The sequence below is a fragment of the Rhincodon typus genome, chromosome 11 (assembly GCF_021869965.1).
Source record: "Rhincodon typus isolate 14 chromosome 11, sRhiTyp1.1, whole genome shotgun sequence".
NCBI classification, from domain to species: domain Eukaryota; kingdom Metazoa; phylum Chordata; class Chondrichthyes; order Orectolobiformes; family Rhincodontidae; genus Rhincodon; species Rhincodon typus.
In genome coordinates, this window is record NC_063342.1 from 30,694,632 (window position 1) to 30,710,918 (window position 16,287).

At 41.4% G+C, this 16,287-nt stretch overlaps 1 protein-coding gene across 1 annotated transcript in view; it reads right to left on the minus strand.

Moving 5' to 3' along the window:
• Nucleotides 1-16,287, minus strand: part of LOC125484419 (ATPase MORC2-like) — a 57,088-nt gene that overhangs the window by 19,025 nt on the left and 21,776 nt on the right. Inside the window, exons 7-13 of the mRNA XM_048603078.1 lie at nt 14,356-14,515; nt 11,097-11,208; nt 9,768-9,893; nt 9,217-9,296; nt 4,336-4,412; nt 3,375-3,454; nt 2,553-2,696 (exon numbers count right to left, since the gene is read on the minus strand). Of these exons, the coding sequence (XP_048459035.1) occupies nt 2,553-2,696; nt 3,375-3,454; nt 4,336-4,412; nt 9,217-9,296; nt 9,768-9,893; nt 11,097-11,208; nt 14,356-14,515 (779 nt within the window). The remainder of the gene's footprint in view (nt 1-2,552; nt 2,697-3,374; nt 3,455-4,335; nt 4,413-9,216; nt 9,297-9,767; nt 9,894-11,096; nt 11,209-14,355; nt 14,516-16,287) is intronic.

Consider the following 16,287-nt stretch of genomic DNA (forward strand, 5'->3'; position numbering starts at 1 on the left):
TCTTCATTTTGGAAATCTCTGGTTGACCCTGGTCGAGTTCAACCAGTATCTGGCGATGACTTTTGCTTGGGACAATCACTCTTGCTTCCTACACTAATATGTCATCCTCTACGGGTGATTTGGTCTCGCCGGCTCCAGAAAGTTTCAATTCTGTTTGCAATGGCCCTTTGGTTGCCCCCATCACGACCATCTTCTTCCATTTTTCCAGGACAGGATCTTTTTGTGTCCACCGCCCGATATTGTCAGCAGTGACCAGAAGGGTATCAGGATGTTTAAACCAAAACAGACTCTTCCAGTGATGGTACCAGTAATGCAACCACCACTGGGAGGCAGCTAAAAGCATCCGCATTTGTCACTTAGCCTCTCGGATGGTGCTCCAATTTGTATTTGTATGCACTCAGAACAAGCACCCACTGCTGAGTTTGAACTGAAGCTATGGATGGAATGGTCCTGTCCTCGTGAAGTAGTCCTGGCAGTGGTTTGTGATCCGTTACTATGACAAATCTACATCCATAAAAGGTATTGAAGGAACTTTCTCACACCAAAGATGACCGCCAAACCTTCCTTCTCTCTCTGGGTGTATCTTTGTTTCGCATCAGCCAAAGTCCGGGAAGCATACACTATTGGGGGCTCCTAGCCGCTGAGCCACAGGTGAGCCATCACTACCCTACACTGCATGTCAGCACCATATCTCGCTTGGACCGTATTGTGCGAATACTTTTGATGACAACAACTGCTTCTTCACTGCCCTAGAGACTACATCTTGGCTTTGAGATCATTTCCAAGGCTCAACCATTTCCAATAGCAAACGTAAGGGTGCCAGGATGGAGGCCAGCTTACGAATGAACTTTCTGTTAGATTGTTAATCAAACCAAGGAAAGACCTAAGCTCTGATACAGATGTGGGAACTGAGCACCTTTGATCGCCCTCACTTTATCTTCCAATGTATGTCACCCGGTCTTGTCTCCTCTGTAGTTCAAGTAGGTTACTTGGGGTGCCTGGAACACATACTTTTTCCTACTAAAGCATACACCACCTTGAAGAAATATTTAAGCACCATGTCCAAGTTCTCTAAATACTCTTTTTTGGTCTTCCCAGTTATTAACATGTCATCCCAATAAATGGTAAAATGTTCACCATCGTCCGCTGGAAAATGGCATAGGCTGATGATACTCCATATAATTGGTACAAACCCTTACAGGTATTACTTGTAGCATACTTCTGGAAATCCTCATCTGATCATAATTGCTGGTACGCATGGCTCATGTCCAGCTTTGTGAAGGACAGCTCCCCACATGCCCGCCACTTTTGTGTAGAAGTCCTTTATGCGAGTATTTATCCAGCTGCGAATTGCGGTTGACTGTTTGTTTGAAATTCCTCACAAAGCCGAACCAACTCATCAGCTTCATAATCAGTATGACTGGTACTGCCCATTCTGAAAACTGTACTGGTTTGATGATTACTTCGCGTTCCAGTCTCCTGATTTCTGCCTCTATTTTTTGTATAGAAAGGAAATGGCACTGGGTGGGCCTTGCAGAATTGTGGAATTGCTTCTTTGGTCAATATGTAAGACCTTTCTGAAAAACCTCCAGGCATTTAATTCAGATTTCAATCAGGCAGCCATTTTCCAATTGAAAAATGTTGAATCTCTCAACAAATTTCACCCCATAAGACTTGGGCGCGAGCCTTTTATTACAATCAGTGGTAAGTGAACCAGCTTCTACTCCTAAGGCACCGGAACCGAAGCTGTACCCTTAATCTATAGAGTTTCCCCAACTTAAGTCTGCGTAAGATCTTGGCCAGGCTAAAAAACCTAAGGGTTGGAGTCCAGAACGAATTGAGTTCTGCAATCACTGATACAGCTCAGAATTAGAGCAGGCTGGGAACTGTAACATTTCTTAGCTAAATCTGTTAACTCTGAAAAAGTTTCAACATCTGGAGCCTCAGGGTGTTAGGCTTTTAACAACTGAAGAAGCTGCAGGTCCACAAGCTGTCAGAGGATTACTCATTGATTTTCATCTGCCTCAATGTCATTTGCTGGAAAAGATAACACATTCTTTCCACATACTGGGCTCCATTGTCATGCAGGATTGCATGAGTCAAGCTTCCCAACGATGCCAAGAATGCTTACCTAAACTGACAAGGCCGCTGTTGCGGGGCACATCTCTCCGGGGGCAGGTGGTTCTCTCATCGCCACTGACGTACCTCCACAAAGACAGAGACACACACTGACTGACAGACACACACACACACGCGCGCACACACACACAGAGACACACACACATAGTACGATCAGTAAAATGGCAGAGCTAAATTTCTGAATGGCCTAACTCTACCTCAACAAGCAAGCACAGCTTGGCAATTAGCATAATCATTTTACTTTATAACACCAAATATTTAAAATTTTTCTTTATGTATCCATTTTTAACTAGAACAAATCATTACTATTAACACTAATGATTTTTCACTTAATTTTTTTTGAAAATACTTGTTAAAATCAAGAATCCTTGTGCTATTTTGTGAGAAATTAACTTTCTTGCAGAAGACGACACCTTAACATGCGATTCAGCTGTATTCCAGTTCTCTTATACATTTTGATTAGACGGCTGTTGTTGTAAATAAACATTCCATCCAAGTTTCTCTTCTCAACGTTCACTCCAAAAATAAAAGTCAATCTATGTGGGACTTTCAGTGCTCTAGAAATGAGAAGTCAAATCAGAAATTGTGTGTTTCAGGTAACATTCGTGGCATGGCATTATACATTGTAACAAATGACGCTTCCAATGATATTTTTGCATTCTCGTTAAATGGTCTCAAAAATGGAAATTGGCGCTTTCAAGATACTTGAAGAATTCAAAATTACTTCCAGAAATGCATATTTGTAGCATTAACTAATTTATTTTTTCATATTTAAAATACCAACATTAAAACTGACAAATACAGTGGCACAATGCACTTCCATTCCAATGTATTGAGGCTAACCAAGGATCCTCACAGAATCCCTACAGTGTGGAAGCAGGCTATTCAGTCCACACTGACCCTATCCTTGTATTTCCAACCCTAGACGCTGTGGGCAATTAGCACAGCCAATCCACTTAACCTGCACATCTTTGGACTGTGGGAGGAAATGCATGCAAACACAAGGAGAATATGCAAACTCTACACAAACAGTCACCCAAGGCTGGAATCAAACCGGGGTCCCTGCTGCTGTGAGGCAGCAGTGCTAACGACTGTGCCACCATGCTGCCCTCCTGTTTAACGTTTTCAATCTTGAAAGAGATAGTCACAAATGTTAGAAATTTTCCCCAGCATGCAAAGTTAGTAACTAACCAATATTAAATTCAAAGTGGGTTTGCAATTAAATTACAGGATACCTTAGCTTTTCTTGATGCAGTTTCCTCTTTATGTCTAAGTCTCTCTCTGACTTTGATAATTTACTGTGAGCATTGACGAGCTTAAACATATTTTGAAAAGAAAATATCTTAAATCAGTTAGAAAACAAAGGGGAAAAAAAAATAACAGCAAGCTATTGAAGTTACAAAGGGAGCATTTCTAAAATAGGAGCACAAGAGGGTGGGGGAGGGGAAGAAGGGGAAATGTGGTGTTGGAGGGAAAAAGGAAAAGGAAAAAAAAGGTTGGTGGAGAGATAAGGGTGGAGCTTGGGGGATGGGGAGTGTCCAGCTCCAGTCACATTCTCCCAGTTGAAGAGGAAGGGCAGGGGGTGTTTGCACCATTTTCTGCTGCCTCAGGGATCGGGGTGGTAGTGGGGGGGGGGGGGGGAGAGGGGAATGGTGACATTTTCACATTGCTGCCTGTAGACTCTTGCTGTGCATGGACTAGCCTGCAGTTTATTCCTACATCATTGTGGCAGCGGCCACTTCAAAATTTCAAGTGTTGGCATCTCCACACGTGCTGCTATATTGCCTGTGACATCAGTAACAGTGAAGTCCCAGGCAGCTCTGACATTGAGAATGGGTGGATCTGAGAAAGAAAGAAGAGAACACCGAACACTCTTCTCATTCCTTTCTTCTAGCCCACTGATCTCTCCCAATCTCAAGGTCCAGCTTCCAAGCTGTCCATCTCCTGCCGCTACACCCCTTGCCACTTCCTCCTGTTTGAACAGTAGGGAACAGTAAAGAGAGCAGCAAAGAGAGTTCCAGAGGAAAAGCCATTAAACCTGCGAATGAGATGCACGTCTGCTTCAAAATGGCATTCCAATATGACTAGTACATTCATCTCCAAGTGTTAAAAGTCCTTCCTTTTTATAGGAAGATGCAAAAGAAAGCTAGAATTTGACTGTTGCTAAGTAGGCAGAAGTATCTAGAAATTGTTTACCTGAGCTTCCATGTTGCCGTCACAGGACTTTTCCAACTCCTTCACTTTAAATCTTGCTTCATGTACATATTCCTCTGCTACAAATACCAATTCAAAGCCATTCATGTCAGTTCTACAGAACTCTAAAACATTCAAACCATTTCTAATAATGTTTACTTGTGTTTTTGCTCTTGTGTAAATTCTGCTTTCAAATTACACTGTTGCATTTTATTTTTCCAGAGTGTAATTCCAATCCTACGGACAGAATCTAATATAAGCCTGAATGATATGGGATATGACCAGAGAGGTGGGAGAATTGTGTGAGAAGTGAGGCAAGGCCTTTCTTGACATCAGGAGCTACTTGTCACATTTTAAAAGAGAGTACCAGACACGTGGATGAGGTTCTCGCCATAGCGCAGCAAGATGCCTGTGAAGGCGGATTATTGCTCGCTAAAGGCCTCAATAACATTGAGTCTGATCTCATTAACATGAGTTTCCTAGTCTACCAGCTGAAGAAACGAGATGGTGACAATTCCTGACAAAGTCAGAGCTAGTACTTGGTGACTTCAGTTCGCCATCTTGGACATCCAGCAACAAGATTTCAGGGCACAATCCAGGGCACCAGCCACGTGCATCCCACATCCACAGACACTGACATCCAACAACTGCCAGCCTGTCAGAACGTTCATGACACCTCTCCAATCCATTTGCAGGACCTTTCTGCACTCGAGTTGTATTTGGATCTCCCAGCAACTATTTCCGCTGTGTTACTACAAGGGCATTTTGCGTGCATGAACAAGCACCCAGCTCATGAATTGGACCAACGTGTATCTCAGGGCTGCTCGCTTAACGTTCACTCACTTAGTGACTATCTGGATATTCACAGAATACTCATATACGCTGTGCTGTGTCTTTTATTGCAATGGCACTTCAGCCAGAGCCTAAAGACTGTCAGTACTATTGTATTGACTTGCTGTTAAGCACACATGCAACACCAGGCTACTTGTCATGCTCATCATTCCAGAGAATGGAAATTTTGTTGTATATGTCAAACACATATCTAAATATGCTAACTGCCTACTCAGCAATATGCTGCATGATTTCTCAACCAACCAGTCATATTGCAAAGCATACAAAGGGGGTAATCCTCCATCAAGCCAAAAAGTGCTCCTGTAACCCAAGGGCTCCTGGTGCCATCGATCAAGGACAGAATCACAATCAGTGGTCACAGTCAGGCAATACATCACATTACAGTCCAGGGAGTGGATTAAATTCAGTGTTGCAGGGCCTTTACAAGTATTGGGATCATTCTTACCATCAGTCAGGGAGCTGAAAGGGCAACAGTCAGGATCCTGGAGAGTCCTTTCCTGAATCTGTCAGGAGACTAGACAGCAAATCAGTGCTGGGGTTCATATACTGAGCAGGATCTAGGGGGGCTTAGAGTGCTGGGGTTGGGGTAGGGGGAGGGAGGAGGAACAAGGTAAATGAATGATCATTTAATAGAGTCTGGGAGCATTTAAAGCTAGGGGTGGGAAGAGCAGAAGCACGTGTTGGGATGGGGACAAGAACGGTGACGGGGCAAGTTGAGGTATAAACGGGACAAAAGCTGTACAGAATAAGACAGCATGAAAGGCTGTAGGAGGAGAAGAGTGTGTTGGCAGTGACCGGAACCATGGCTTTCACAGTTGGCACAGGGAGAGTTGTGAGTGGTGGGTTTCGACATGGGGAGGCTGGTCATTGAGGAAATGGGCTGTGATGGAAGCACAAGTGGAAATTTGAGCAGTACCTAATGACTAGGCCAAGCCTGATGCAGAAGGTGTCCAACACGAACCTTCACCTTATCATCACTCATTGTTTAATAGAAGCAACCTACAATTTTAAAATGTCTAGGCCAATGGTCAGAGCGGGAAGAGTCACTGATTGGCAAAAGCACGACCCAACTTCTTCTGGAGGTGGGGCAAAGGCATTAATCATATTGTTACAAAATCAGTGACACCTCACTTACAATCACATTATCGAACACATGAAATGCAGTCAGCCTGAAAAACAAGTTTGGAGTTGAAAAGCTGGTTACAGGTGATGTCCACCATGTCACTGGCCCTTGTAAATTGCACACAGATTTCAGTGAAGCAGGTATTATTTATTAATAGAGGCAATACTGACCACAATCAATTCAATACTTGCAAAACTTAAGGGAACGGCGGGGGATGCACTGAGTACAATGAGAGACATGAGTGCATGCAATGATAACTTCCATGGCTGATGTGGGGCTGTGCAGGAAGACTTAAGAATCCATGGAACAATCTCTGAGAGATAGTAAGAACTGCCGATGCTGGAATCAGAAATAACACAGTGTTGAGCTGGAGGAACTCAGCAAACCACGCAGCATTAGAGGATGCCCATTTTTGAAGAATGGTCCCGACCGAAAACATCAGCTTTCCTGCTCCTCTGATGCTGCCTGGCCTGCTGTGTTCCTCCAGCTCCACACTGTATTATGAAACAATCTCTGTTGTGTTGCACAGAGAGGAGAACTTCATATGTGACTTTTGTATTCATGTTGCTGCATGTTTCATTGTGTTGATAAGTATGTGCAGGCACTATTGTAGGGTGGTAGCACAGGCCCTACTCTGGGCTAAGAACACAGCCTGTTCCTTATGTTCCCAACATAGGTCACTGCTATCAGAAGCCATGGATGCAGCCAGAGGTAGAATGTTGACTGCAGTGGCTGCCTTGCCACGAATGTGAAGGCAGATCCTGAAGCAGCAGTTTCAACAGCAACCCCAGGAACAGCAACAGCAACAAGCTACTGTGGAGGCAGAAAAGCACCTCAGGTAGCGGTAGCAGCTATAACGCTCTTCAAGATGCCTTGTGAACACAGGTGGCCAGAGATTTTTGGCCCTGATTCCACTTCCTAGGTATGAGTGAGATGCAATGATGCAGGTCCCGTATGTCCTGGGACAATATAATGGAAGTGTGCTGGATGCTAAAGTGAAGGAATATCCTCTCCCAGTTGCTGTGAAGGTAACACCTGCTTTGACCTTCTACACAACAAGTTTCTTCCAAGGAGCAACAAGTGACCTATGTAGAATCTCTCATGTGTGCTCCTACATTGAATCAGGACAGTGACTGACACCATCTGAGCTGGTTCATTTTGTTTTCCCACAATGAGGTTAGTGCTGCAGCTCAAGTAGTATGACTTGGGAACGTAGCTGGCTTTTCCCAGGTGTAGGGTGATATCAACTGGTCACATGTGGCACCAAGAGGGTCATATCACAACACCACAGAATTCATCAATAGGAAGGAGCTCCATTCGATCAAAAGGTAGGCAGTCTGTGGTCACCAGTTCCCGAAGATGTGTGCCTGTGACCCTGTTACCTGCCCTGACTCCTATTTCCTGCAGCACCCTCACGTATGTGATGCATGAGGATCAAAGTGTCTTACAAGTCTGGTTACTGAGAACATGGGCCACTCACTGCCACCAAGGTTGATGAAAGCATTGTGCAACTCCCCCCTAAGTGATATGGAGTGTGCCACATCATCCTGGAATGCTGTGCTCTGCATAATTGGAGCAGGCAAAGAGGTAAAGTGTTGGATGATGAGGAAATGGTTGAACAGGAAGATGAGGACATTAAACTAAAGCAAGCTCTCCTTGTGCATTATAGGGCTCAGCTATGTCAACCTACAAGCTATGCAGGTCCTGACTGACACCCAGTTTCAGTGAATGAGAGCCGGTAGTAGTAAACAATAGTAATGTTAACTAATTGTTGTTCAACACAATAGCTTTTTATTTACATTGTGGGCAAACTTCAGCCTCTGTTGGTTTCATTTATGCTTTTTTTTTGTTGACTGCAAGTAACAGCTTTTCTTCAGAAATATCGGAATACTTGCCTGTTTGTGACAGTTGCCCAGTGAATTAAGATAAGATGCTGGTGTGCAGTGGACACTGAGCACAGAACCATGGCGCTTTAGAAAAGTTGGTTAATAAGATATGGCCAAGGCAGGGTAAGCTGGCAGACCTGCTGGATGGGCAGCAAGTGAGTAAAGAAAGTGGAGCTGAAAGAAATCCAGATAAGTGCCATGATCAGCCTGTGCTTGGGATTGCAGAGCCATTACATTGGCCGATGAAGGGCAACTCAGCAAAGCCAATGCTTGGCCAGGCATTTGGCTGGGGTTTAGAAGTGGCACTAGCATCATGGATGCTAGTCAACTCCCGGATAGCCGATGAATGGTAGATTCTTTTGGCTATGGCATGATGGCAGAAATCAGACTAGCATCAAACAATAGGGGTGTCATATTGGTGTGGAAGGTCTTAGGCTCACAGAGAGAAACCCTCCGTGAAATGTGATGGAATTGACATTGCCAAAATATTGAGAGATTCATCCCAAGTATTTTAATATTCAAATAAAAACATAGCATGGACCAGAAGAGAAAAATAATTGAATCTAATCTAAAAAGTGGACAAACGCAGTAACCATCGAGAGTTCTAGTGACAAAATATTATCTGTTAGGTGTGACTCTAATTTTCTAACATGAATCTCAACTTCTTATAAATTACTTGAGAACTGTTATTCAAGTCTCTATCAACTAAACAAGAAAAGTGTAACAAGAGCAATTGCATTACTACCATTTGGTAGTAATTAGCAGAACTAAAAGTAATGCCAACAAAATTCAGGAACGACCCCTTAATAGCACAGTGGATAGTTTCATCATATATCTAACAGTGATGCATTTAAATACAAAGTTCCAATTTCAATTCCTGATCTCTGAACAAGTAAAGGGAAGGGAAAATTAGTTACAGCCTATTTTTGATCATTGTAAGCAATTTGGCAGCAAATGTATGTCCATCGAGATGCCACATTCTGAGGGAATTTGATTCAGTTCTTATTCTGCATTAACACCTACCTATTTTCACAGCACATTCTGTGTCCTTTACCTCTCTCAAAGGACGTACTTTGAAACCTTTGGCAATATAAATGTACTTCCTACAGAGATAGCAATAAATGAAAATTAAGCATCAAGTCACTATTTTAATGTCAGTTATGCTTCATTTGAATAGAGTCAGTTCTAGCGAACAAATCCCATCTTCTTGTCAGCAACTCATTTGATTTCACATGGATTATTATCAAAAATTACTTAAATCTTATGAATTTTTTTTTCAAATCTTTGCAATAATGAAATGCAATGCTTAAAATATATACACCAATAAAACTGAAAAGAGGAAACAATAGATATTCAATAATTAGAATTAAATAGTCAGTTATCTTGGCAGTTTAAAGAATGCTTTAAATGATTAGCTAATTGGAGCAGCTTTCATCCCTGTGCACAGAACAAAGAGGCTTCAATTCAGATTTCTCCTTGAAGGAACTGCAGTTAAGCTTTAAAACTTCTTTAAAACTTATGTAGAACTTCATAAGGGCTCTAAAATTTGTGACATTAGTCAGCTATTTTCTTACCTAGGTCTATACAAGGAATGGACGAGGTATTTAGCATGAACCTTTTGCCCCTGAATAAAAATCTTCATGCGAGGGTCAATGTATAATATTGCAGCATAGGCTCTAAAGGAATATTGTTCTGGTTGGCTGAAATATGACAGATATAATTACAGTACTATGTAATGTAACCACAATATCACAGAATACTATTAAATAAAAATATAGCACTTAAAATATTGCACATTTCAGGGGTTTATTTACAAAATATCTTCCAAAAAGATCTTTGATTTAGTTCTGTGTTATAAATTTATACAAATATGCAGAATCTTAAGTTGCCTGTCGTTTTATCTTTGGAGAACTTGCAGTTAGGAACTAATTTTTTTTCCCCCTGTTTTTATTCATTCATGTGACACTGGCTTCACTGGTTGGGTCAGCACTTATCACCCACCCCAATTGTCCTTGAGAAAGTAAACAGCCTTCTTGAAACGATGCAGTCTATTTGATGTAAGAAACCCACAACGTCATTATGGAGGGAGTTCCAGGATTTTAACCCAGCGACAGCAAAGATATGACAATAGATCTCCAAGTCAGGATGCAGAATGATTTGGTAGCGAACCTGCAGGTGGTGGTGTTTCCATGCACCTGCTGCACTTGCTCTTCTAGACAATATGTATTTAACCCATTTAAAAGACAACCTTGTTTTGATTATTTTAAATAGCAAATGATGATCAGTGCAAAAATCACTTAAGACAGTTAAACCTCAAGTAACCACCACAAAAAAAACACAACGCTCTCAGCATAAAATAAGGCTACACGCTCTGAACTTTGACAGCTGTCCCTTTTCCAACTGCCTACATCAGTGTCTATTAAAATCCTTAACAATTCAGATGCTAATAGCCTGCATAAGTTTATAATTGCCTGTAGTCACAATTGATGATGATAAAAAGCACATGTCAACTTCATTATTACAACCTACTTTGAATATACCCACCCATCTTCAAAGTTTATTGCTGTCAATTCCAATGAAAATCCTAATGGCAGGAACACACCTCCCTGACTGATTCTCCCCTCTATCACCCACCATACCCCAACTTCCAGTAAATATTATAATATTTAAAATTGATAGTCATGTTTCAGCTGTCAGGCATACCCAGTAATCTTCATTCTCATTTGAAGACAACCTCACTGAATTATTTACCTTGCTGTCCATTCTAAATCATCTATTGTTCTTGGAAAAGCAGAATCACAAGAAACCATTATTCTGCTTTTACAACTGACTGAGCTGTCTTGCAAATGACATTTCAGTGCTGACACATCAGGTGAGTTTGTGTTTTCCATTTCATTACTTACATTCCACTGGCCATCATTCCAGTCAGTCGTATATCAGAAGCATCTGTTTCAATATCTAGTTCAGGTACTCCATCATCATTCAGTTTCATGTTGTAGATAACGACTAAAGTTCCTATTAAGAAAATGTATTAATTAAAACAATTAATTTTAATGTGAGGCCAGGAGATGACATAGTAATAGTAGGTACATGGCAGACAGGCAAAGCTTGGAGTGGAAGAAAAGCTTAAATAATAGATTTCTCAATGAAACAAAGAAACAAATGATGTCAAGTGTCAGTACACATGATCTTTAAATATTTCTTTAAAACCCTAGTTTAGCTTTTAAAAGATCAAATTGAATTCTTATACAGTCACTTGGTAGTACAGATTTTGAGTATTGCTGAAACAGAGATATGCTTTACATCTTTCATTACTTAGAATGGAATATCAAGAATACCAAATCTCAAAAGGAAACAATGAATTCTACTCCAAGAGGGGTCGGAATGGCTGGTAAGTGGATTGATCAACAGAGGCTTTGCAATGGAGAGAATGTACTAGGGTACAGTTAACTGCTAAAATTGCAACTCTGGTCAGGGCATTTTTGCAGGTAGTAAGTCAGGGAATGCCTGCTCCCCAAGTTTTTGTTCAGTTGAGAAAGGTGCAATACATATTGTGTTTACAAAGGGCAGAGCCCTACATTTGAATATGTGTGGCTTCTAGCACGCATCTGTCAACCAAAGAGAGTCCGGCTGATAATCCAAAATTGGATCACTGTGCAATTCTTAGCACTATTACTCAGCAAATATTATGGAATAATGGAATGCATTCAATATTGCAGAGTCACAGAGGCCTACCATACAGAAAAAAGGCCATTCAGTTCATCAAGTCTAGGTGGGTTAGCCATGGGAAATGCAGAGTTACTGGGATAGGGTAGGCAGATGGGCCTGGGTGGGATGCTCTTAAGGGTTGGCATGGACTCGATGGGCCAAATGGCCTGTTTTCACACTGTAGGGATTCTATGAAGTCTGTGCCAGTCAAAAACAACCTAACTAATCTAATTCTATTTTCCAGCACTTGGCTCATAGCCTTGTATGCTTTGGTCAGAGGTTGGTTAGCTCTATTAGTTGGATGACTGGTTTGCAATACAGAGCTATGCCAACTGGTGTGGGAATTGAATACACACAATGGAGGTTACCAGGCGGAACTCTCCTTTTCAATCTCTCCCCTCACCTGAGGCATGGAGATCCTCAGGTTAAACCATTGCCAGTTGTCCGTCTCTCTACAGTCTAGCAGGATTATAGTGACTTTATGAAGGTTTCAGCCTCTACCATCCTTGTAGGCAATGAGTACCAGATTCCCATCACTCTCTGGGTAAAAAAACGTTTTCCTCACATTCCCTCAAAACTTCTGCCCCTTGGTCAATGATCCCTTCACCAAGGGGGAATATCTCTTTCTGTCTACCATATAAATGCCTCCCATAATTTTATACATCTCAATCATGCCCCTATTCAGTCTCCTCTGCTCCAAGAAAAACATACCTAGTCTATTCAATCTCTCTTCATTACTAAAACTCTCCAGCCCAGGCAACATCCTGGCAAATGTCCTCTGCACCCTCACCAGTCCAATCATAGAAAATGTGGATTCCAGAACTGCACACACTACTCTCGCTGTGGTCTAACTAATGTTTTGTACTGTTCTAACATAATCTCCCTGCTCTTAAACTCCATGCTTCAGCTAATAGAGTCAGGTATCCAACATGCGTTCTTAACCAATTTATCCATCTGCCCTGATACCTTAACGAACGAATGGACACATTTACCAACTTTCCTCTGATCGTCAATGCACCCAGGGTCATAAAGCTGACCATATATTCCCTTGCTTTATTTGTCCTGTCCAAATACATCATCTCACACCTATCTGGATTGAATTCCATTTGCCATTGATCAGCCCATCTACATCGTCCTGTAATCTAAGGCTATTGTCCTCATTATTTACCACCTCAAATTTTCATATCAACACAGTGGTCTAAGTTTGCAAGTATGGGTTGGTTGATTACAAAGAGCTTGTTCTGTGGCAAACAGCCAAAGAAGTGTGCTGTTTGATATGATTCAACAGTTCTTGGTCGCATGATCTTCATATCTGGCATATACAAAATTAGAAAAAAAGACATGCAGTTGAAGCTTTTGTGTCTTGCACTCACCAGGAGAGAATCAAGAATAAATAAACCTCAAAAAGGAACAAGACATTGAATACAAATGAAGGAGAAATGTTACTGAATTTGCAAATCAATTAGGCTGCAGTTGGTGTGTTGTGTACAGTTAAGGAGAACAAATAACAAAAGATATTGGAGTCATGTAAAAATTTCAGTGCAAATCTAATGGGAGGAAAACAGGTATTTAACTGGAAGTAGATGTATTGGATCAGCAGGAAGTTTCATCCATCAACATAGTTGAAGGAAATTATGTTCTATGGTTTTCGCCACTGTTGCCACCCTTGGATCTGTATGAAACAGAGCTAGATGATGCACAATCACAAGACTCCACATAGGACATGTGAAAGTCACTGTAGGAACAAATTACTGTAGATGCTAGAATCTGTACTGGAAACAAGAAATGCTGGTGATCACAGGAGGTCAGGCAGCGTCCATGGAGAGAAAGTAAATTAACCTTGCGAATCTAGATGACTCTTCATCAGAACTCTGAAGAGTCATCCAGACTCTAAATGTTAGCTTGCTTTCTCTCCATGGATGCTGCCTGACCTCCTGTAATCGCCAGCATTTCTTGTTTCCAGTACAGATTCCAACATCTGCAGTAATTTGCTCCTACAGTGACTTTCACATGTCCTGTTGTGCAAGGTTATGCACGAGATAGAAAGACAAAGGGAAACATGAATTTTACAAAAGATTGGAAGACACACTGGATGAGGCACCCAACTTTGATGATCAAGTTGTGATGAGTGACCTCAATGCTGAGCTCAATGTCATCTGACAGATTGAACTGTACAAACATGCCCCACATCTCAACAAGCCAGTTCATCAGAAAAAGCAAAGTCAGATGGTCTTTTGTAACATCAATTTGGTTTCAACACTGGGATTATCTCCTAACATCATCATTCAGAGCTATTAATAATTTATTGAAGTTTGGTTTCAGCCAGTGAATTTCAAAGGAGTTTACTAATTTGTATGTACAATATATAAAATACAAATATTAACAAGTTTTGATGACTTCCATGACTGAGTAAAATAATTCAGTGGCTATTTATTATACTGCACATGTCCTTACCACTTGTTCCTGTAATTTTATTAAACTGCCGCATCACATCAAACTCCTTTTTAAATGGAGAATATTTATGAACGAGTGCAATTTCAAGGGAGAACTTTTCTTTTTCAGTTATCATGGGTTCCTTACTTGCAACATACCAGGATGGCATCGGCACAATCACCTAGAAAACCAACACAAAATTCATTTGGAGTATTGTGTACAATTCTGGTCACCTGCCATAGGAAGGGTGTTAGTAAACCGGAAAGAGCGCAAAAAAGATTTACAAGGATGTTACAGAGACTGAAACGTTTGAGTTATAAAGGAGAGGCTGGACGGACTGGCCTTTCTCCCCTTCCCCACAACACCCCCCCATCTCCCCACCCCCAGAGTGTATAGAGGTTTGTAAGATCATGAGGGACATAGATAAGGTGAATAGCCTTATCACCAGGGGTAGGGGTGTCTAAAGCTACAGAGCAGAGGTTTAAGGTGATAAGGGAAAAATCTAAAAGGGACCTGAGAGACAAGTCTTTTTTCCGTTATCTTTCTTTTTTTAAAAAAAAATAGAATGATGCGTATATGGAACGAGCTGCCAGAGGAAGTGGTCGAGGTGAGTACAATTACAAAAGATATTTGGACAGGTACATGGATACATTTGAGGGATATGGGAAAATGCAGGAAAAAGGGACTAGTTCAGTTAAGGAAACTTGGTTGGCATGGACAAGTTGGGCCACAGAGCCTGTTTCCATGCTGTATGATGTTATTCATTAAGGGCATTTTTAAAAATCACAAACACTTTTATATTCTCAAATGCAAAAATGCTAGTCACTTTATATTTCTGCTTGAAATGTCTAACCAGCACAAAATAGGCACTGAAAAATGCCACAAGATTGATAATACTTTAGTGTGGCTTGTGCACCTTATTTTTAAATAGTGAACAGTTTTTCACTTCTTTACAACAAAAGTATGCTAACAATTCCGCACCAAAGGAAAGTTAGATGATTTGTGTGCAAGTTGGTCACCAGATTGCACTGAATACCATAACAGATGGTAATCTAGAAAGAGTCCACATCTGCCAAATCCTGAATATCAATGTTGCAGGCAAATATGCTAAATATATTATGATTTCAAAAACAACCTGCTCCTATGATGCTGCTTGGCCTGCTGTGTTCATCCAGCTCTGCACCTTGTTGTCTCGGATTTTCCAGCATCTGCAGTTCCTACTATCTCGCCAAGAAAACAGCTGCTTGCTAATATTGTGTTAGGAACTCTGGAGCTGAAATTACTTGAGCTTTGTAATGTGCTCATCTCATGCTCAGCGGAAGGAAGAACAGCACAAACAGATCATTCAGCCACACCCACAGGGGACACAGGTTCAAGGTCAGAGGGAGAAAGTTTAAGGGAGATATGCGAGGTAAGTTTTTCACACAGAGTGGTAGCAGCCTGGAATGCACACCAGAAGAGGTGGTGGAAGTGGGCATATTGAAGACTTTTAAAAGGCACCTAGATGAGTACATGAATAGGGAGGGAATAGAGGGATACAGATCTAAACATGGCAGGTTTTTTTTAGATTAATTAGGCACGATGGTCAGCACAGGCTTGGAGGGCCGAAGGGCCTGTTCCTGTGCTGTACTTTTACATTTGTTCATATGGTCTTGCAAAGTATTAAGTCTCTGTTTATACTTTTACATCGTCAAAGAGGATGAAGGCAAGGATTCTGCTTTCAAAGATTTGGTGGACAACTGAAGGTTAGTATGGTCAGTGAGATAATAACACCAAACTCTAAGGGCAAAAGCAGGTCATACCTCAGAATGGGATTCCACCTAGCAATTTTAATGATCAATAAGTAAAATTTGAGGTCTTAATTGTGCAGTGGTTGCGTCCCTACCTCTTAGTCAGAAAATCCAGGTTTTGAGTCCGTGCTAGGACCTGTTGACAATGGAATGTGCAGTTGAG